Source organism: Podarcis muralis, chromosome 3, assembly GCF_964188315.1.
Source record: "Podarcis muralis chromosome 3, rPodMur119.hap1.1, whole genome shotgun sequence".
Classification (NCBI taxonomy): domain Eukaryota; kingdom Metazoa; phylum Chordata; class Lepidosauria; order Squamata; family Lacertidae; genus Podarcis; species Podarcis muralis.
In genome coordinates, this window is record NC_135657.1 from 65299812 (window position 1) to 65323108 (window position 23297).

Below are 23297 nucleotides of genomic sequence, written 5' to 3' on the forward strand. Positions count from 1 at the left end.
CACTAGGAGACAAACACATCGTTCATTCCATTGTCCATCTTACCTCAAAAAATCCCAAGTTAAAATATTAATTGTATTGCCAAAATACTTACTTATTCTTTGATATCAGTGCTATGCCTTGAGGATGACTCCGCAACAGTGGAAATGGATCTTCAGCCTAGGATTCCTAGTACTGATTATATTATCTTAATTTATCCTTACCTCAAGTCAGAAAATTAAGGTTATAACTGCCCGTGGCCATGAAAACCACATTACAACTGCCCCTAAACAAACATAGCTGAGGGGATGGTAGCTTTTCCAGTTGCCAGACAAAAGGTGGTGATGATTAAGTTTTGCATAAGCAAGTTACTACTGGAAATTGATTTTCAAACTGTGATAACATAAAAGGTACAGCTAGCACCTAGTGAGACATGGAAAATGGTTAGAAACAAGAGTAAATATTTATAATGCAGGCTGGAGCCAATTCAGCTAGGAGACATAAACTCTTATACAAGTAACTAGTTTCTGGCAGGCAGAGGAGAATCTGTCCATCTGTAATGAATGATACAGAGACCAAATATCCATGTTCTATGTATTGTGCATGATTTCTTGTCTCACAGCCAAAACTGTAAAAAAAAAAAAAAAAAAAAGGTCCAGGGAGTCATAGGTACCCAGCATTGATATAATACTGTAAAAGCATGGATGAAGAGTGGTATATAAATTTAAAGTGAAATAATAATGTGTGGCTTAAATTTTCATCATTGCCAGAACTTATTCTTATCTGATCACATCACTGCTGCCTGAGAATCTTATTCCATGTTTAGGCAACTAAGGGCAACTAGCTTGCACTAAGGTTAGATTGAGTGTTGAATACATAAAAAGTCGTAAACACAATGTTTAATGCTTTCCAGACACCATAAATTGTGAGTATCAGATAATTTTCACTGAAAAGCAAAATCTTCTTGCTGTTGTGTTGACCATCATGATGCTGAATTAAGCCAGCGAACTCACATGAATGTGCACTGTCCTATATAGCAATAAACTTGCATGGGGTCCTGCAATACATAGAACAATACAAAATTGTTATGAGCCACTAAATTTAAATAACAGTGATGTAAAGGAAACTGGAAATAATGTATTTTTCCAATATCCCATGGGGAGATAGGCACAAAAAGCAGAACATAGGTTTCATGGTTTTCAAAAGCAAGATGTTGTTATGGATTCCTTATTCCAGATTTGAGGAAGTATTAGTAAGCATTCACTGGCCGCATTTGTACTTACTAATTTATCAGCTTCCAATTCCAAATGCAAAAGTAGACAGATGAGCTTCAGATGTATAATGGATTGAAAAAGTTTAATAGCCTCTGGATCCTAGACCTGGGTGCGGGGAGGGAGTGGGTTTATGGTCCCAGAAATGTTGGTAAGAAATGATAAACTGCTGCTGTATGCAACTCAATTTTTAAAATGCACAACAATTCTTACTGACTTTATTGCATATCAAATACAAAAAAGAAAACAAATGAAATCAATCTTCTTAATAATAAAAAAATCTTAATCATTGTATTATGTCTATTTAAGACTTCCAGATGTTCACAGTTTAAGAAGCCAAACAATACTATTAGTTTTTTTCTAGAGGTAATGGGTTAAAAAAATTGTGATAAAAAATGTAGTCAATTATCATTTGAACTTTAAGTACAAAAATAAATTAAATAAGGGTCAAAAAACCTTGTGCAATAATCTGGTATAAACAAAGTTAATGAAAAAGAACTGTTCTTAACTTGTGGTTTTTGCTTTGAGTTTTTAAAAAATTCAAAACAGTATTTGTTCTCTGAAGTATCCATATAATGTTGAGGTCCAGATGTGCGTTCTTTGCTTTTAGTCATATATATAATTATTTTTGGCTGTCTTTTTCTTCCTTGGCAATCCTCTTTGTCACTCCACTGAAATATTTCTCACGAAAGCTATTGTGACTTTTGTATGGCAGGTACTGGCTGTCCAATATGTGAGAATCACGGTCTTCATCCTGGTGTTAAAATACATGGTTTAGACATACAGTATATATTGCATCAGTGCGACTCAACAATTTTCTTCAGAATTTATCTACAAGATCTCAAACGAACTATTAAAAACAAGCTTGTAGCTTGGTCCTAGGAACTGCTGTAATGGCAAATAATAATTTTGGATGGAATGTCTGCCATTATATTATCAGCACTGTCACAAATTTTGCAAGTCTCCACCCCATGCTGTAGTCAAATGCACCTGTAGTTGGATCAGGCACAAAATCTGTTGTTGTAAAGGCACAATGACAGCTCTGCCATGCATTTTCTGTGAATCAGTGGGCTACTTTTGTCATCAGATATGGGAATCATCATCATCAAATGTTTCACATATATTATCTCAGCAATCCTTGCAAAAATCATGCAGTTAGGTCATTATTATATACCATATATTGCACGTGATGTAATAATGCTCGCCTAAAGCCACCTAATGAGTTCACAGCAGAGACTAGATTCAAATCCAGCCCAGCCACTCAGACACTATGCTATCATCAGGTTATTTTAGACTTGAGTTTTTGAAGGTTTGAAACTTATTCCACTCCCATCCTCCTTGATTGGTCTAGCTATGTGACTTCTTCCTGCCACACGTCTGGGTCTTCAACTGAAGTCTGTTCATCATGGCAAATTAAGCCTCAGGTCCATTTAAGCCCACCAGTTTACTTCCCTGACCAAAAAAGTAGGAAGGTTATTTGTTTATGTGCAGTTTGGAAAGACTGCAGTGATCCACCACTCATCTTGTTCAGTGGCATTACTTTACCTTTAGAAAGCTTAAGTGCCAAGTTATGTTCCAGTCTTTTGACTATCAGTAGGCAAGGGCTTCCAACATACATAAAAAGGTAAAGGGACCCCTGACCATTAGATCCAGTCGTGACCGACTCTGGGATTGCAGCGCTCATCTCGCTTTATTGGCCGAGGGAGCCGGCGTACAACTTCCAGGTCATGTGGTCAGCATGACTAAGCCACTTCTGGCAAAGCAGAGCAGCACACGGAAACACCGTTTACCTTCCCGCTGGAACGGTACCTATTTATCTACTTGCACTTTGGCGTGCTTTCAAACTGCTAGGTTGGCAGGAGCAGGGACTGAGCAACGGGAGCTCACCCCGTCACAGGGATTCGAACCGCTGACCTTCTGATCGGCAAGCCCTAGGCTCTGTGGTTTAACCCACAGCGCCACCCGCGTCCCTTCTAACATACATACTCTTGAATAAATCAGTTGACAGCTCCTGAGCATGGTAGATTTACAATCCTTTCATCAACGTCTGGAGAACACCACACAGACTACCCTGGTTTACTAAAACAACTTCAAACCTTGGCTTATTAACCTGGCGTATTTCAATGAACTATAAAGATTAACGACAATTCATTGCTGTGTTCAAATGTAGCCATTAATTTTAGGTCTGGTCGAAAAACGTTGCTGGAGTTTGATGAAACACACCCCAGAAGAAGTTATAATCTGCATAAACAGAACTGCTTTGTTGACTTATTGCCTTTATATTCCAACTCTTCTCCAAGGAGCTCATGGTAGTAGTGTACATGGTTCTTCCCCAACCTCATTTAATCCCCACAACAACCTTGAGAGGTAGGTTAGGCTGAGAGGCAGTAGCAGGCTCAGGATCTGTGGACTGGGGATTTGAACCCTGGTCTCTGAGGTCCTAGTACAACAGTCTAACCAACACTGTAGCTTTATGTCTATGCACTAAAACATTCTTCCTCAACCTTAGCCCTCCAGATGTTTTTGGCCTACAACTCCCATGATCCCTAGTTAGCAGGACCAGTGGTCAGGGATGATGGGAATTGTAGTCTCAAAACATCTGGAGGGCCGAGGTTGAGGAAGCCTGCACTGAAACTTAACATACATGGATTTTATACTCAAGGGCTACAGTGGACTAGGGAGTTAATGGGGAAAGCCCAGTAGTGTTTGCCTCTTTATCCTTTGCTTTTTGCTTTTCAGCAAACTCTAAAATTAAAACAAAACGCCTTGAAAAGAGCAGTTTAGAACCTAGCTTTGTTATTTAAAAAAACAACCCTGCTGCTTTAAAAAAAAAGAAGAATTTGGCAATGATTTCTGTTTATTTAATTTCACCAGAATTTCGGATACATACATGTACCTCTAAGAGATGTACTGTTGCAGTTACACAGGTTTATTTGCTCAAAGCAATGCAAAGTGGTTTTTTTAAAAGAGAGACTGAATAGTGAAACACAAATCTATTAAAACAAAACAGAAGAAGAAAAAACAATACAAAAGCCAGTTTTTCACCCTCTATCTCAGTTTTCCTGTTTTTGCAGTATGTATATTCAAATACAAGTGCTTAGAATAGGTTACTGATGTGAAAAATAAAGGCTCTTATTTAAATAAATATTTACAGTGTGCTAGTCAGGTGTGTATGCACATTGCATTCATTCATGAGTTACAGTAGTAATAAATCAGTTTTATTCCTTTAAATTTTTTAATGTTTCCTTCTTTAATTTTTCCTGAGCTTAAAGTGCAGACAAACGCAAATTTCACTTAAGGGAATAAAATCTGCAAACGCTCACATCTCTCCAGGCACTACATCCCACATGCTTCTGAGTCTGATTTCTGAAACAACTCATATGCTGAGAGAGGTTAGAGTCAGCAGAAAAAAGATTATGTGGCTAAATCCTTGAGAGAATGCAGAATATAAAGGAAACTCAACCTGCCAGTCAAACATTCTCAAGGGAAGATTATTATGTGTTTGCTGCCCTAATAGCAGGCTCTCTTGTGCTGAGCTGTGCTGAGATCTCAGAATTTGATCAATCAACACAGATACAATTTTCAAGTGAAGTAAGGAACCAGTCTGCTTTTTAAAACAATCTCTTTCAAAACTGTATTTACAGCCCAAGATGAAACTAGCTGGTGTAATGGTGTAATAATACCTCCTCAGCAACCTTAGCATAGCGTTCACCAAGTACTACACTAGGACAAAGTCACAAGGAGCCAGCTCAGTTCAGTATAATCAGGATAGGTATGTGTGCATAAATATATGGAAACTGTTTCCGTGGTATTATAGTTGTCATATAAACAGTAACGTAAGACAGCAATACTCATTTATTATGCTCAGAGTGCTAAGAGTTTGTCTGCTGAGTTCAGTGCAATTTCTGACCATGGGAATATTAATCTCTGCACTATGTTCAGCAAGGGCTTGGAATGTTCCACAAAAACAAAGCAAAGGCAGAAGTTATTCCACTAACAGTATAGGCAAATAGTAAGGTAAAGGGACCCCTGATGGTTAGGTCCAGCCGTGGATGACTCTGGGGTTGCGGCGCTCATCTCGCTTTACTGACTAAGCCGCTTCTGGCAAACCAGAGCAGCGCATGGAAACACCATTTACCTTCCCGCCAGAGCAGTACCTATTTATCTACTTGCACTTCGTGCTTTTGAACTGCTAGGTTGGCAGGAACTGGGACCAAGCAACGGGCGCTCACCCCGTCGCAGGGATTCAAACTGCCAACCTTCTGATCAGCAAGCCCTAGGCTCTGTGGTTTAACCCACAGTGCCACCCACATCCCTAGTATAGGTAAATAGTTTACTGCTAAATATGCCATGTTTTGGACATTATCATACAGACCCCTGTGCATTTGTTGCAATATTTTCCCTTCCAAATACAGCTTCTCGTGATGTAGCAGACGACCATCTAAAAGGTCCTTTGGGGTTTATTTTACGAGCTACTGTGCTGGAATGAGAAAATTTTGGAGTGTGACTTTTAGGATTCTGTTCTTGTTGTCCCTACCATGCATTTCCACGTATAAAAACCAGGTATTTCCATGTATTAAAGTTGGATAAAGAAGGCAAAATAAGATAATGCATGGTTTTATCTTTCCATTTTAAAGAAAATATTGTCACCACATCTGCAAAGGAACATGCATACATCTGAGAGTGCACAAATCTCTTAATAAAATCTCTTAATAAACTGCATTAGGAATTGATGTGCTGGCATGCCCTTGTAGGTGAAGGTAGGAACTGACGGTCAACTATCAGATAAAATCCCAGTCACAAACAGAACACAGCAAGGATGCATTTTTACTTGATATCTGGGCAGTGTGGTAGTTTAGAGGGAGGCCACTCATTTCCAGAAAAAGTTGGAAACAGCTGACGCTGTCATATAATTCACGTTCTGTTAAATGTGCTTAAGGCCAACAACACTGGACATATAGGAAACTTTTCTCGAAGTATTACTATGGGTTTGTGTAATTTAATAGTGGTCTAGAAGTTGGCATATCTCTTCACAGGGTGTGAATCAGATATGAGACTACAAGGCAATTCTATTCTGACCATTATTGTTAAAGTTTAGAAGGATTGCCAGCCGTGAGAAATTAATGCATTTACTGACTAAACGGGTAAGACATGGTCAGAACTGCAAAATCAATTGCAATAGCTCTGGAAAAAGCATTCAAATTTTAACAAATCTAGAAAAGGGTGTGCAAGTGAAATTTCTGGTTAGGGTTTTTCATCTGTATTTTATGAACACAGCCGTAGGAAGTGTCTATTTGTTCATTATGCTCATTTGTATTTTATTTCTCTTTCAGTATGCATGAGTTTATTCTTTGGGTTATAATGATCCATATGAAACTAAATGGCTGTAAGATCTTCTCTTTTTTTTCCCTCCCAGGGAAATTGAATAATGGCTTGTTGCTAAAAATGTAATAAAATATTGATCTAAATCTAAAGAATCTTTTCGTCAATGGGGCCCAATGTATTTGGGGTGTGGACCAATCATTGGGTGTCTAGCAGCAGAGGGAGGATGCAAATACATCTGGCATGGACCAGGTAGTGGATGCATCCTCTTTTGGGGGCTGCTGTCAGAGGAAGAATCTACCTCCGAGGATTCCTACTGATAAACTTATATTCTTCTCCATTTGTGTTTACTGAGATCTTAATTATTTTTTTATCCTGATAAATTTCTGGTCGCTTTTTAAGTGGTCTATTATTATTATTATTATTATTATTATTTTAAAAGGGAACTTCAAAGCTGATAATCAGACCCTTCACCCTGTACAAAGCCCTATCTTAATGCTGCATTTAGACGACCCCAAAATGTAATAAAAGTTGTTGAGGGGAGAACAGAGGCTTCAAGGAATGTAGGACTAAAATCCAGACAAAATGCAAGAGTATCCTCCTAATTGAACTTTAAAATCCAGCTAGGAATGGACTGGAAGCTGTTGTTCACCTTTGACTAAAAAATGCTTGCAAACTGCGCTCCTTTTAGAAGACGACAACATTTATTTCTTTATGCTGCATTGCAAAGTAATGCTCAGATATGTAATTTTTTTTCCTTTTAAACTGGGCTTGCTGTCTTCAAGGTGAGGGGCACAGAAAAATACATAGCATGAGCAGTTATGCATATTGACTAAATAGCAGGTCCTATTTGGGAACTTTGAGCCAAGTAACACACATGGTTTTCTGCATATGATAATGACGATGATTGATTACCTACCCTTACCAGGGCGGGTTACGACAATGAAAACACAATGTTAAAAACAACGTGCATAGAATAAGGTGTTTCACTCTCTTCTACACCCCTAGCAGGTATTTACAAAAATATTTCTATACAGAAGTTTTACCGATTTCAGTGGGGCTTGCAACTACATCTTGCAACATAGTATAATAGAAACAGCAAAATTAACCATTCTTGTTACTTCAGTTCTAACCAGGCAGCACCTCAAAACCGAAATAATAAAAATAGAACAGGAAATTCCCCTGCCTCAGTATTAACAAGTTTACTTAACGCACACATACAAGTAAGACAAGTGTCCTTCAATCACTGCCGCCCATGTACATCAGCGCAACAAGTACTTTGGTTTCCTGTTTTGACATTTATGACTCTTTTACAAACCTTCTAAAACCAACTTATAAAAGTGCTTTACGGCACACTGAGTCTGGTACGGTGAATTCCCTCCATTTCTACAGTAGAAAAACCTGTTCCGAATCTGACAACTGCTATTTTGTGAGAAAGCCATCAAAACAATTACCTCAAAATCTTTCACTTTTTCCATGGTTATCAGGTGTCTCGACGTGTGGCTGGAAAGCGTCTGTTCACAGTTGCTAATAAGTTTCAGGCATGGGTGTCGGGGTATAATCTCTTCTGTATATCTGGAAGAAATAAACAGTCAAAGGGCTACAAGAGCTTAGGAACTGTAATAAGTGAATCTGAAACAGAACAGCCAGAGGGCTGATTCAAACTGAGTTAAACTGTACACTTCCACATGGTTCACGGCCTTATTAAATTTCCCAGAAACAATGTATGCTAATTGCTTTCAGAATCCACAGCCACATGTGTAGCACAAAGAGAGAACAGAAGACAGGATGCAGGTGAAAGTTTGGCTGCAAAGAGGAAAAAGACGTTTCATGTGGGTTTCTCTTGCGCTTCAGCACCCAAACCATTTAAAGAGATTATGAAAAGATGTCTGCCAGCAAGCATTCCAATCAGAACTGTCCTTTATACAATGCTTAGCTGCTTTTCAGCTCTACATCCATCCAGCAAATATACTACTGCCATCCTGAGCTCTTTGGAGGAAAGGCAGGATACAAATGAGATAAAAGGCAGACTGCTCGGTCGGTAAATTCCTTACCAAACTACCCCCACCCCCCAAAAAATGACCACCAGAAATTATTTCATCTGCAATTAAATCTAGCCACACCTAAATTCCTTAGCAGTCACCAATATATCCTCAATTCAAGAGCAATCAGTACAGTACAAATGTTTGTCACTCGTTCTGATACTAGCTAGTATACGGTGCAGCATAAAACTGCTAGCACCTTTGCAAAGCTAAGAAGGGTCCAGAATGTTTTAAAATTGGATGGGGGACCATGTGCTGAGATTCCTGCATTTGCAGGAGGTTGGACTAGATGACCCTTGGGGTCCCTTCCAATGCTACGATTCTATAATTCCATGTCATCAACAGAGTTGAGAACGACCCCATTCTTACTGCTTCCCAACCACTGTCTAGGACACCCTTTCCTAACCTGGGGCCCTCCAGATGTTGGATCGTAACTCCATGATAACTGGTCATACTGGCTGGAGCTAATGGGAGATAAATGCTACCTGCTAAACTAGCTTATGCATTTACCATGCATTATTTTTAGATATGTTATGGTACCCTGCAGACACTATTTATTTATTTGTTTGTTTGTTTGTTTGTTTGTTTGTTTGTTTGTTTGTTTGTTTGTTTGATGTCTTTAAATCCCACCTTTCTCCCACATTGGGACTCAAGGAGGCTCACAACATGTTTAAAACATTCTTATAAAAACCGATGTAATGAAAACAAACTAGTTAAAAACAATAGTCAAAATAAAAACAAAATGTTTCTAAAGCCAGCATTAAGATAGCATTTGCCCTGATATCAGTTCAGTGGCCAATATCATCTGCTCCTGGTTTTCAAAGGGCTGTCAGAACAGGAAGGTCTTAGCCTGCCAGTGGAAAGATAACAAGGAGCGAGGCAAGCTCACCTCTCTTGGGAGGGAATTCCACCGTATGGGAGCAGCCACAGAAAAAGCCTTTGGCTCTCTCTCATGTCACCAGCAACCGTGCCTCTGATGCTGATGAGACCGAGAGAAGGTGCTCACTTAAGGATAAGTCTGCCCCAGGGTTCCCCTAGACCATGCCCATCCTTAAAGTCTACAGAAGTTACCATGTAACATATTAAAGACATTCAGTGTATCTGAATATATACATACTCTGGTTTATACACAGGAAGCCAGTAGACCAGTCTTCCTCCAAGTACCAAGTATTCAGCTGCAAATTTTAACAGGTCGAAAAGGATGTCACTCAGATGATAATTGGAAGAAATTGAGATGTGATTTTCTGTGCTGGGTAAAATTTTGAAAAAATAGCTAATTGGTAGCAGCTTCATTGTTATTTTGTATTATTTAAACACAGCATGCTGATTTCACAATAAGAACAGAACCTAGCGTATAGCATCCATCACAGGTTTGTCAGGTCTCTCTCCCAATTTTGCTAAGGTTGAAAAAAAAATACATTGAAATATGACCTAGATTTATGCTGACCACAGAAAGAAACCAGGATTGCACCAGAACTTCATATAAAATTATTACTGTGGGTAAAAACAGAAAGCAGTTCTAGAGGGGAAAACAAAATATAGTGAAAGCAGGGATTATCAGAGTTGAAGCCTGACAAATTCCCACAGGTTCCAAATCTGAGTCAAAAGTAAGCTAAAGGCAACATAATTGTATGTGTGGGTAGTTGCATGGTAGAAAGGGAAGAGGCAGTGCATAAGGCTGTGTTGAGAAATGACAGTACAATACCACTTCGTTTCAATTTCAGGAAAACTGCCTTTCTGTCCAAGTTTTAATGCAATGCACCATCACAGTAGGATGCAGATTATAATGCGAAATATAGAACTGGGCCATAGCAAACCCTGATTTGGCAGCAGGCAGCAGGCACTGTCCTCATAACTTACTGAACGTTGTATTAGTTTAGTTAATTAATTACATTTATCGCTTCACACAGCCTGAAGGAGTCATAAAGCAACATACAAAAATAATGAAATACAGTTGTACCTTGGAAGTCGAACGGAATCCGTTCCGGAAGTCCGTTCGACTTCCAAAACGTTCGCAAACCAAATTGCAGCTTCTGATTGGCTGCAGGAAGCTCTAGCAGCCAATCAGAAGCTGTGGAAGCCCCATTTGATGTTCAACTCCCAAAAATAGTTCACAAACCGGAACAGTCACTTCTGGGTTTGTGACGTTCGGGAGCCAAAACATTCGGGAACTAAGCCGTTTGAAAACCAAGGTACGACTGTACAAGAATATAATGATGTATCCATCACAACAATACTAAAATACCTGGGATTTCAGGCACTAAAAGGGTTGCTACCTGCTATCCCAAGTCCGAAAAGCCACCACGTCATAGTGGCGAGGCATGGGGTTAAGATTCAGAAGGAAACCTCCACTGACATTACTGAACAACTTTCCCCACCAGTTTTCTACCTGCTACTGTGTAACTGCATCAAGATGCACACTAGGTGCCAGACTCCGATGTCAAAATCAGAATGAAAGAGGCTCCCCATTTTCCATATGGGAAACATGTAGTAGTCAGATTCCTAATCCCTGTGTTTTAAAAACTCGAGAGACACACTGACAGAGTGGTTGCTACGTACATACAAGCAACGTAATTAAAAACAGCCCTGTCGGATTTGTCGCTGGTTTGGCAGAAGGCTGGAATGTTTAGCAAAATGCAAAAAGGCTTCTGAAGCCACAGCTGTTTTTCTATTCGAACACCTGCATTCTCAACCCACCGTTTACCTACCCTCTTTCTGCCATCTTTGCCATTTCCTTCTGCGAACCGGTTCTTCTGGTGGCTTCTCGTATGCCATATGGAGCTGCACAGATCAAGAATGTACGACACGTATCCATCAGTACAACCTGTTCAGAAACTCTAGCTGGGGCTGAAGGCAACAGTGAGCATTCAAGACAAAGCCTGATCCCTGGAGCCTGAAACTATACTAACTATAGAGGTTTCAGATTCATTTCAGCCCAATTCAAGACACTTTCAAAGCCCTCCATGCCTCCTCCCACACTTGAATAGGCGCATCCACTCAGGAATAGGCGAATCTCCACATCTTGCAGCCACCAGAGACACGACTAATGGTGATGGGAGAGAGGCAGCTTTCTCTATAGTAGCATGGAAGTCTGTCCCAGAAAATCTGCTTGGCTTCTAGATAGGCAGGGCACCAACACCACGCTGTAGCCTTTTTATTTCTTTAAAAAAAAATTCCAGCAGACTATGGCTTGGTTTTTTATCTCACTGCTGGGTACTTGGTTCCTTCCTTTGTTTTTCAGACTGTTGTATGTGATATGTTGCTTGCCATTCACATTTCATCATTGTGTTTGAGCTTCGGGCAGCTCAAATGATCTGGCAAACTAAGATACAAATAAAATAATTATCATAATTTATTCATCCTTTAAGCACAGGGTCTCATTAGATATATAGCATAAATTTGATGCCTTTTCTTTCTTTTTAGTAAATCTTAATAAGTTGTGCTTATTAAGAAATTATAAAATTTATTACAGTATTAGATTGCTTTTACATCAAATGAATTATAACACTTCAGCAACTGTAGACAACGCCTCTTAAACTTGATGCAATGATTAAAATGTGTATTTTTAACAGATCACACGTCCTACTGTTGGAAAACCATCCATGCATTTTCTAAGCTATTAGTATGTTTTTCTCCATCCATAGCTAGTGTACTGTTTTATTAAGAAAATAAATGCCTTTCGTACTTGTATGTGGAAACTGTAAAATTCAGAAACTTGGTACATATTTTCTTCAGATATTATATATTCCATGTTCAGATATAACTGCATGGTGTCAAAGTGCTAGTTGAACATTATTCACAGTCTTAAAAGCTGCTTAAGGCTTTCCAAAGACACTTGGGGGAATATTTTCGGAGTCACTAATTAGAGAGGGGTGTTTAATTCACACTGACTTGCAATTAACATTATGGAGTTAATTTCCAGTTCTGCATCTGAAGAACATTTCTCTGCTTCCCAAATATTGCCAACACTTACAAGCATTGCCTTGTAAAGGCTGTGTATTCAAAAGGAGGAGATCAAAGAGTGAATTCTCCTGTTTTATAAGAAATGGCATATCTTTTTCATGAACAGCTTCAACAACCAATACATAGTGAGAGATGGTTATGTTTTGTTTTCCTAAGCTTCCTGTTTATGAATAGGCATGAAAGAACATTTAAGTTCTTTAACAAATTACTGGCAAGCTAATGTACAACCAAACTAGAAACCAAGAATTTTCAGTATGGAAACACTCCAGTAAGCAACTGTCTATTAAGATCACTGCCACATTTAAAATGGCTTCAAAGTGCTAATCTCAGAAACAAAAAAGAGAAAAATTGAGCGTTTCCCAAAAAAAGATACAACTCTTAATAATATACACATTCAATGCAAAGAAATTTACATTTACATAAAAGTTTATTCAGTGAATACTTGCAGGTGGTCAAACTACAGACCACAATCTTTTTTTACAATGCGAACTTGAAAGCTGCCAGCTTCAATATAAGGGGTCTAGATGTCAGCATGAGATTTGCGTTTAAGGCTACACAGAAGCATGTTTATATCCATTATGAGGTTGAGATGCAATCAGGGATTATATGCTTACTCTCAGGGAAAAACGCTATTTTAGCACTACTAGTCCCAAGTTACCGGGAACTGCTCCTGCAAGACTTCGTTCTTCATAACATAAAAGATGCATGAACTGAGGGGCAATTGGCTCACTACCTCCTTGCAAACAAGTCAGCAAATTCTATTCAGTCTGGATGTTATTGCTCTAGCATTCTCTTTGGAAGAGCAAACTGTATGACAAGCTTGCAGATGTTTCTATTATCACTACAGACTGCATTTATGAATCATACATATTTTAGGCTGTGCATTAACTTACGGTCTGTAATTACTGCATCAAACTTCACCCCCTTCCTCCATATGGCTTTTGATGCATCAGAAACTAATACGTCAAGGTAGTGCTTCTCCAAACCATACTGACGGAGGTTCGCTCTGATATTTTCGTCAGGTCCTCTCCACTTCTGGTTCTTTCTGCTAGCTTTGCCTGGGAGCAGTGGGGAGTAAATAACGCCAACTCAATTTCATGCCATATTGGATTCAAATGATTACCTGTGGCCTTCAATTCCTGCCATAATTTATTTCAGTTCCGCTCATATAAGGTATCTCTTCCAATTTTTAATCTATAACAAACACAGCTACTGAACACATCCCATATCAGCAATAAGTACAAGAAACTTAAAAGTTATTCTAATACAGTGGTACCTCAGGTTACATACGCTTCAGGTTACATATGCTTCAGGTTACAGACTCCGCTAACCCAGAAATAGTGCTTCAGGTTAAGAACTTTGTTTCAGGATAAGAACAGAAATTGTGCACCGGCGGCGCAGCGGCAACAGGAGGCCCCATTAGCTAAAGTGGTGCTTCAGGTTAAGAACAGTTTCAGGTTAAGAATGGACCTCCGGAACGAATTAAGTACTTAACCCGAGGTACCACTGTAGTGTAAGAAAAGGAAGTAAATGCCATGGACATAGTTTGGATGCCATTTAACCCTTAGAGCTGCAGCTGTATTTATCAAGTGGCTTTGGAACTTCAAAAAAGGTAAAGGTAAAGGACCTCTGGATGGTTAGGTCCACCAGTAAAAGGCGACTATGGGGTTGCGGCACTCATCTCACTTTCAGGCCGAGGGAGCCGGTGTTTGTCCACAGACAGCTTTCCGGGTCATGTGGCCAGCATGACTAAACCACTTCTGGTGCAACGGAACACCGTGACAGAAACCTGAGCGCATGGAAATGCCGTTTACCTTCCCACCACAGCGGTACCTATTTATCTACATGCACTGGCATGCTTTGGAACTGCTAGGTAGGCAAGAGCTGGGACAGAGCAACGGGAGCTCACCCCTTTGTGCGGATTTGAACTGATCAAGCTTCTGATCAGCAAGCCCAAGAGGCTCAGTGGTTTAGACAGTTACCTTTAATTTCGTCTTGGGTTTGGGTGTAGGTAGTTACCTGACATAAACGTGAATCAAAAGCAAACCCTAAGAAAACTTGCACTCTCATTTGCCTCATCCACTGCAGTTCCATACAAAAAAAATCCTTTCTGCACTCAACTTGCCTGTTGCCCATGATCCACTATGCCCAGGAGCGCATAGATATAGAGGGTAGGTTTAAGTGAATGCGCCCGTCTCTGACCAAGCTTGAACAGGAAGATCTCTGATTCTTTTCCAAGATCAAGCAGTTGCTAAACTTGTGTAATAAACCAAATAATTACATTTTCACTGCTAAGAACTGAAAGCAACATACCCAGTCCATGTACGGTGTTATAATCTATATCTGTCCCACATACGTACGCTCCAAAGTGGGCTGAAGCGATAAGAAGTCCACCTGCAAAACAAAGAAAAAAACCACTCAATGCTGACGATGCAACTATTTGGGAATACAACAGCAAAAGGTATTTGATACATGTATTTCATATTGCAGAAATACAGCAGGGAAGCAAATAGATGTGTGCCAAAACAAATAACGCCCCTCAATGCCACATGGCATACACAACTGTTTCACACACATATTATTTAAGAAGGGTGTGAAGCATTGCCAGCTAGAAGGACAAAGGCAAGAACCTATTTCTGAATCTAAATCAAATCTCATACTTGACATCAGCCCCAAACTTGATACAGCACCATTTGCCTTTAATCCCTTGAACGTCTTATGTCTTCTGCCAGAAAGTCTTCTCTTCTCATATTATTGCAATTACTTTTAAACTCCTTTTATGCCCATTGCTACTTGTGGTTTATCTTGTCTTGAAAATACATACACATACACACACACATATATATTTCACAGAGCTGCTTCTAAATGAACAATATAAATGGGATAAACTCGCCCCCTGCTGGTATATCAGAAAAAGGTCATCAAAGGAAGAAAATAGGTTTACTATCAAGCCTACAGAATGTGAAGGAGTATTTCCTGCCTACAAACCTGGAAACATGATTGCAGTGTTTATTCCTATATGTGCTACCGACACTCCCAGTCTCCAGAGAAAACCTTGTTGAACATTCACTTCCTGTTCCTTGACTTCCAATGTACCACTTATTAGAACTGAAGTAGATGTATTAAGAGTACCGCTCCCTGAGCAGGCAAGTGAGGATAACAAAGGGCTCTATTGTTCTTTCAACATCAGAGATTGCTCACATGAACTGCCACAGGATAAGGACAGATCACAAATGGCCAAGCAGTAATATGGAACCAGTGTTGTCATGGATGAGGTATACTTAAGAAAAACAAATTCTTCTAACATGTTAAGAGAAAAGATAGAACCCAGGGAGATAACAGGCAAATTTGACAGGCAACTTTACACATGGTGCAGGCTGTATACAAATTAATTGGAGGAGGGGGAAAAATACCTGTTCCCACAAATGGATCAAAAACAACATCATTTGGTTTCACTCTCCCATGGTTTGCCATAAGAAAAGCCAAGCAGGCATCCATGCTTGTATTCCCAATAAAATGTCTCCTTTTTACACTGTATGACTCAATAAGGTCCCTTTGTCCATCGGCAATCTGTGGCAAGGTAAAGAGAGAAAGGAACCATTAACTTTGGTTACCAATAACTACTCAAAATACTCAGAACTGTACTGGTACCTTGGTTTCCAAAAGCAAACACACATGCTACGCCGGCTCATAACACTGACTGACTAGCACTCTAATACGCTTTCTTGTCCAAAACTAAACTTTAAAAAAACAAAAAGCCCTAGAATCGTAGAGTTCAGCCAATAGGTCTAAATTTTATAAAGCACGCTAGGCATCTCTTAACCTGGGGCAGGTGGGCTGTGACCCTCAAGATGTTGCTGGATTCCACCTCCCATCAGCACCAGCCAGTATGGCCACACTATGTCTTTAACTGATGAGATGTAAGTAATCTCAGCTGGAGCAACTGTTTAAGAATGTAAGAACTGACTATCTGAATTAGGCCAAAGTCACATAGTTCAACTTTCTTTGCTAGACAGCTGATTAAGGTTGGACATCTGCCCATCACTGCTATTTAGTGCCGTAAATGAAAAATGTGTGTCAGAAATATTAATATGTCATCAAAGATGCTGATAACTGGGATGGCAAGATTTCAGGCAGGATCTCTTTGGATTCCGGCCCCCCTCCCCCAAACCCTAAGATCCACCGACAGGAACTGGGTACAAAATAATTATGAAAGCCTAGGAATTTGTTTTGTGTTATCTGAACTGAGCTTTGCAGTCCTTCCACACAAAAATACACTCCTAGTTAAGCCTGTCCGCCAATCAGCTTTATTTTGGTAGTATAATTTGGAGTGGGGGTTGTGGGGGAGGGAAAGACTCATTTTGTTGCTGCCATGGTTAAAACAATTGGGAAATCCTTGCTGAGCTACTTCAAATCATTCAGATCTTTGAGTAAGTCCCAGTCTGACTTTGCCTACCACCTACTTATGGTATTAAAAAGATCCATGATCAAAATATGAAGAAATCATGCCCCACTATCAACTTATTCTCAGCTATCATTTCTCTTTCATGCTGTAACAATTAATAAAATGACTCTACTCACCCATCTCCCAAAATATAAATCAAGGGGCTGTTCTGGGATATTGTTTGGATCCATTCCATAATCTTCCAGAAGCCAAAATATATGATTTGGTTTCTTTAAATTTACTTTTCCTTCAAATGGTAAAAATTCTAAAGACTGTATTAAGGAGGGGGAGAGGGAGAGGGAGGGGGAGAAACACATAAATATAAGTAACTATTACTGAAACATAAAATGAGTACTGGCTTACTAAACCCAGATAATTACTAAAAGTATTCAGATTATAGTTTTAAATATGTATATGGTGCCTTTCCAACAAGTTACCAAAGGAGGTGTGAAAATCAAAAACACTATCACTCATTAAGGAAGAGCACAAATATAAGAAATGATTTCAAGAAATTGCAGTCTACTTACATCTATCTTCTGAATCTTCTCTTCTTGTGTTAGTGTTTTGTTAAAAGTGTGAACCTTTATTTTGTAAGTTAGATTGGACTGTAAAAATGGGGCCTAAAACAAAGCAAAACAAGATTTGATTAGAACAAGCAGCAATACACTATTGGGTACAACTGTGTAACAGGCTCCAAAAAGACGGAACAAAATCCAAACCAGCTTCTCTTATACAAACCATTTTCTCTGCTGGATAGTTCTTCAGTGAAGAGTACAGTTCTTCTGCAGATTTCCCATGACCCCACAGTTCAAATACAGATCTGAAAGTATTGTAACAGATTACATTCAGCAAAGGGAAAAAAATATTCATAAATGCTTTTCCTAGTTCCCTTATAAATCTTCTGATTCAACATGCTCTTGAACTCCACAATTTTACTTTTCATGATTTACTTTCAAGTTCTACTGAAAACATTCAATGGGACATATGCATAAGTAACTTTGAAATATTTTCAGGTAACAAAACTGAACAAAATGTTGCCACACACCAAGGGAAAAAAAACCCCACGTAGTCCTTATATTTGGTTTATTAACTTGTACAGCAAATGAGATTTTCAAGAGTTAAAGCTCCAGAAACAATTTCTGCTTCAGCACAGAAGCAGAGCTACATCCCAAATAACAGAAGAATGAGATGGCAAAACTTAGATGGAAACTTAGGACGCAGGCTGTTTCTTTTTTCAAAAAGCATAGCCCTTACTTTGCACACACTGTTCGCTTCATCAGTCCTCTTGCCATCTCTTCTGAAGGCATGCTAAGAATCCAAAATGGAGACTGCAAAGAAAGAAAGAAAGAAAGAAAGAAAGAAAGAAAGAAAGAAAGAAAGAGAAAAGATCAATAATGCTAAGGAAAAGGCACTGTAAAGAATGACAACTGGACTGCTTGTGCCACAATAGAGCAAGGATGGGCAACCTGTGGCCCTTCTGACATCGTCGGACTCCCAACTCCCATCAGCACCAGCCAGCATGCCCAATGGTCAGGGGTCATGCGAACTGCTGTCCAGCAAAATCCACTGACATAGGGAGAAGACAAATGGAACTACAAGAGGAAAGCTTAAAACGTGTGTTCTTCAGTTGTCACGGAATTGACAGACAAGCATGCCAACTAATCCAATGTTCCTAGAACCTCTCTTCAGCTTCTGCCTTCCTTATTGTTGCCATCACTTCTACCACTTTCCCCTGCAGAAAGGTAACAAAATGCAATAATCTTTCTATCTCAGATATCTGTGTCCAGCCCAAGCAGGAAGTGGCGTTTGGCGGGGCAGGGCGGGGGGGGGGGCAAGCTAAGACTGACAGCTTTGAATATTTGGCTTTCATTTCAGTTTGTGAAGAGGGGTTCCGTCTTGCGTGAACACGCTATAAGTCTCTATATTTTATGTCCGGCTTCTTACACAGAAGGCTCTATCACCACCTAGTCCTTGTTTGTGATTGTGCGCCTTCTGGTTGTTTACTTACTCTGTCACTTCAGGCCTGAATCAATGTTACAAAAAGACAGCAGCACCCTAGGATAGAATTCAAGTCAACCTCTATATAGAAGGTCCTTTAATGTATGTTTCAATGCATCCTTCACGAGATGATTCTGTTCTGCTGGCAGCACGCAGCAAAAGCTGAGTTTAGGAAATTTGGTTTCCTCTAACAAACCTTGACTATACGTAGATCGTGGTTAAGGAGGGGAGAGTGATCCCATGTCTAGATAACACACTACGTCAAACTTTAGTTTGCCTCCTATGCAACACAGAGCTAAAAATACCAGAGAAGACCAAAGTTCAAGTTCAGGATATGGAGCCTGCAAGTTCACACTAAACCATGGTTTGGCTAAGTGTTATGTGGAAGCGCAGCCACTGAAAAATGAATCATCTATACAGCACAACAATAGCAAGGTAACAAAATATTGTGCAAGGTACTAGATCCTTCAGCAGACTCACGGTGTGTGTACAAGCCCTTTGATGCACATCTGAAAATTATTATTCATATTTGTTAGTTGCCTTCCTCATGCAAGTGACCCATAACAACACAATATAAACAGTAAAACCAATTGCAACAAATGCAACCAATAAAAACCTAAAAACGTATCTTTACAAATAAAAACCCCACTAAAAGAGGCCACAAGCATTTTGAAACAAAAATTGGTGTAAATGGTGGACCACTGTAGATTTACTGTTTGGCTTTGCAAACCCAGTCTTGCTTGGCTATAAAATAAATAGTAAATCTATAGTGGCCTATTATTTCACAGATTGCCAAGTGCTAAAAGAGATAAAATAGCACATTAATTCCTTCATTGGCTCTTATATAACCATAAAGGGATTAAGAATTTTGCAGAGGTCCATGCATAGAGAGGCGTAATCTTTGCATCCTAGGGAGCACAGTGGGAATGAACAGGCAGCAGTGATATTCTAACAAGATTAACCCCTAGCAAAAACTACAGCTAGGACACACAACTACACTCAGTGGAATGATACTCAGGCTCATTCTGTGGGTTGCATGAACTTGGTTGCTGCATGTGCTTTGTTTGATTTCATTGTTGGTCAGGAAGCGAGTTTTCCAGCAGATGGCACTATGAATTTTAAAAACTGAATACAACCCACTAAGCAAATATCATAATGCACACCAGAGAAAGCACTGTCCACTGATCCGTCCTTATTCCTGACAGATCTCTCCAGTGTCTGACAGCCAATCACAAACAAACAATCACACCCTAGGCCAACCCCAACCTCTCTCACCACCAAAGGAACACAAGCGGCTAGTAAAGAGAACCTTCACAAGTGATGCTGACACAACCCCCCCCCCCACACACATTAAGTAGAATAGAAGCATTGCCACCTGACCCCACCCCCACCATGGCCCCTCCACCTCTTTCCCCCTTTTCTTCCTAATGTAACACTAATGTCTCAACAAATGAAACTGATCTGTAGAAAATGTAACTTGAAAAAAGAGACATTGCACATAATTTTGTAACCAAGAAATCTTTAATAAAAAATATGTTTTTAAAAAAGAAAGCACTGTCCACAAAGCAGTTCAATTTTCAGCATTTCAAATAATAATAATAATAATAATAATAATAATAATAATAAACTGATTTCTGTATTCTACATTTCAGATAATTTTATGCAAAAGACTATACCCTTATATTAATTATGAAGCCAATGTAGGCACATTCAATTCTAGAACAATATCTCTTCCAGGTCTGTTTCTATCTAAAGAATTTTAATAATAATGCAACTAAGATTCAAGCTTAGCTCTAAAATACATATTTCACTAAAGTTTTTGGGGGAAATAATAAACCACACAGGAGCTGAAGATTCACAGACTTATTCACAATCTAATACTTACATTTAATCTCAATTCCTGTTCATCGCTGAATCGTCCACCACAGAGGGAAACCAGAGACTTTATTTCCTAGGAGAAAAGATTTCAAAATAAATATTTTTAAAGAACATAGGAAGGTCATCGGGCAACCCTTTCTGAGGAGAGCATTCCACATAGGCTCTGACCACTGAGAAAGCTCTCTCCCTAGCAGCCCACCTACGTAAACTCAGTGGGACTTAGTGGCACTTACTCCAAGGTCTGCAGATACGAGAGTACAGCTCTGAGAATCACAGAGAACTGCATACAACAGAAAGCATCCAAAAATCAGTGTCCATATACACTTGGTATATATAAACACTCAGCACACAATCTAGATAAAGTGAGAGCATGCAATTTCAATGAGATGGGCAATCCTATGCAACTGTTACTTGGAAGTACCATAAACTCATTCTGTTCAATAGATTTTCTCCTGGGTGAATGTAAATAGGATTGCAGTAAGAAAGATGCTCAGCTTTGGCTGGAATAAAAGGCTCACATTTTCAGTATGTACATTAAAGGTACCTCCTAAAAATCAAACCTATGGAAAAAGCAGAGACACCCTACTGATGAGGCTATCTTTACACAAAACAGTGAAAGCTAAAGCTGGGGGAGTTGATCTTTTTAGTCCAGTGAAGACCACTAGAAAACATTCCTCTGTGCTCTTTCTTACGGGCATCTAGGGAGCTTTCTTCATTGAATTTATTCACTGCAGCACATCTTGTCAAGAGGATGCAGTTCCAAATCCTGTCGTATCATGTTTCAATGTGCAGACATCAGAGTGGGAGATACCTTCTCTCTTTCTAAACTATCAGGCATGAGTTCTTCCTTTTTCCCCCAAGCTCAAATGGGCTATCAGATCTGCAGATTGTGAACCAATGGGCACACATACCTCAAGTACCGCCTCTCCTCATCTTAACTGACCCAGATCCTGCAGTCCTCATCCGAGGCCCTTCTTCGTGTGCCTCCTCCATGAAAGATCCAGAGGGTGGCAACATGAGAATGGGCCTTTTCTGTGGTGGCTCCCCATTTGTGGAATGGTCTCCCCAGGGAGGCTCGCCGGGCGCCTTACTTACATACCTTTAGGCAAAAACATTTCTCTTCTCCCAGGCCTTTGGCTAATAAAACAATTTACGCCCCCGCCACAATCTATCGTATTTGCCCGAATATAAGCTGCACCTTTAAAACTGGAAGGGGGGAGAAAAAAGGGGGAAATAGCTGAATATAAGCCACTCCCTTCCTCGCTGTTCCTGGCTGCATACTGGGGGGGGGGGGGGGAGAGAGAGAGATCCGTGCTGCTGCGTTTCCCCTTCCTCACTGTCTCCCTTCCCGGCCTTGGGTGAGAGAACAGGGGACTACGCACGGGGAGGGCACTGCTTTGCCCCGCTCCTGGCACTGTTTGCCCCGCGCTCCTTGCTGCATATTGTAAGGTCGTGAATGTAAGCCGCACTTAAACTTTTTACGGTTGGAATTGGGGGGGGGGGGCAATGAGGCTTATATTCAGGCCAATACAGTATGTGTGGTGGGGGTATTGCTTTTGGTTGTTACTGTGGCACAGGGCCGGATTTAGGTTTGCTGAGGCCCTAAGCTACTGAAGGTGATGGGGCCCTTTATATGTCCAGCTGTCCTTTGCCAACAACAAATTGTCGCTGTTTTTGTGTGTTGAATATATGCTATATGGTAATTTATGGACCTAATAGGTATCTAAAGCCATTTGCACATAACAAATATGTATTTTATCAAAGTACATCCAGGGTTTTTTTCCTTTTACTTTTTTGGGAGCCCCCAAGAGAGTGGGGCCCTAAGCTTGTTTAGCTTATACAGTACATAAATCCGGCGCTGCTGTAGCACACGTATCTGTGTTTCTATACTGTACATAGAAATCCAATGTATGAATCAACATTTCATTGGCACACCGCTACCATAATGAAACTAACGGGCTCTTCCGCCATGTCAAGGAAACGGGGGTTTGCAGCAGCCCCCCTCGGGTGTGATTTGCACACGGAAGGAGGGCCTTTGAAAAGCCCGGGGCTCGTTCGTAAACAATGCATTTTGTCAGCAGCCCGGAAAGCAAAGGCTCCTTTCTTCCTTCGCTTGTCCTGTGGGCTTGGGGTGGGGGAGAAACAGGAGCGGCTCCGCGCGCGCGCTGTGCTTTCCGGGCGTCGCTGCGGCTCTCGCGCTCAGGACTCACCGGCAGCCGGAATTCCAGGTTCTCTTGCGCCAGCAGCAGCAGGTAGCACGGAAGACCCGCGCTGGGCAGCGCCATCGCACCGCCGCCTCCGCCTCCCGAAGCCCGCATGCGCGCGGAGGAAGAAGAGCAGCATCACGGCGGGAAGGCGGCGCTTGAGGGCGAGGGGAGGAGCAGGGAAGCCGGGGAAGGAAT

General features: G+C 40.3%; 1 protein-coding gene across 2 annotated transcripts; it reads right to left on the bottom strand.

The window, feature by feature from the left end:
- Positions 1-1431: 1431 nt before the first annotated feature.
- TRMT11 (tRNA methyltransferase 11) lies at positions 1432-23227 on the bottom strand. 2 transcript variants are annotated; one of them, XM_028723342.2, is made up of 13 exons: positions 23106-23227; positions 20903-20968; positions 18274-18347; positions 17758-17839; positions 17547-17639; positions 17157-17291; positions 15989-16145; positions 14889-14969; positions 13469-13633; positions 11321-11393; positions 9730-9861; positions 8025-8145; positions 1432-2002 (listed from the first exon to the last, which is right to left on the bottom strand). In XM_028723342.2, the coding sequence occupies exons 1-13, from the start codon at positions 23211-23213 to the stop codon at positions 1871-1873; spliced, it is 1419 nt and encodes a 472-aa protein (XP_028579175.2). In that variant the 5' UTR covers positions 23214-23227; the 3' UTR covers positions 1432-1870. The 2 variants fall into 2 exon arrangements, with proteins under 2 accessions (XP_028579175.2, XP_028579176.2); XM_028723343.2 differs by lacking the exon at positions 9730-9861.
- Positions 23228-23297: the final 70 nt, after the last annotated feature.

Bases quoted from the DNA above. Each gene is read 5' to 3' on its own strand.
- TRMT11 (XM_028723342.2), bottom strand. From the start codon at position 23,213: ATGCGGGCTTCGGGAGGCGGAGGCGGCGGTGCGATGGCGCTGCCCAGC. The intron at 18,348-20,902 runs GTAAGTATTAGA...CTTTCTTTGCAG, and splicing joins AACAGGAATTGAGATTAAAT to TCTCCATTTTGGATTCTTAG. The intron at 17,292-17,546 runs GTAAGTAGACTG...TCCTTAATACAG, and splicing joins AGAAGATTCAGAAGATAGAT to TCTTTAGAATTTTTACCATT.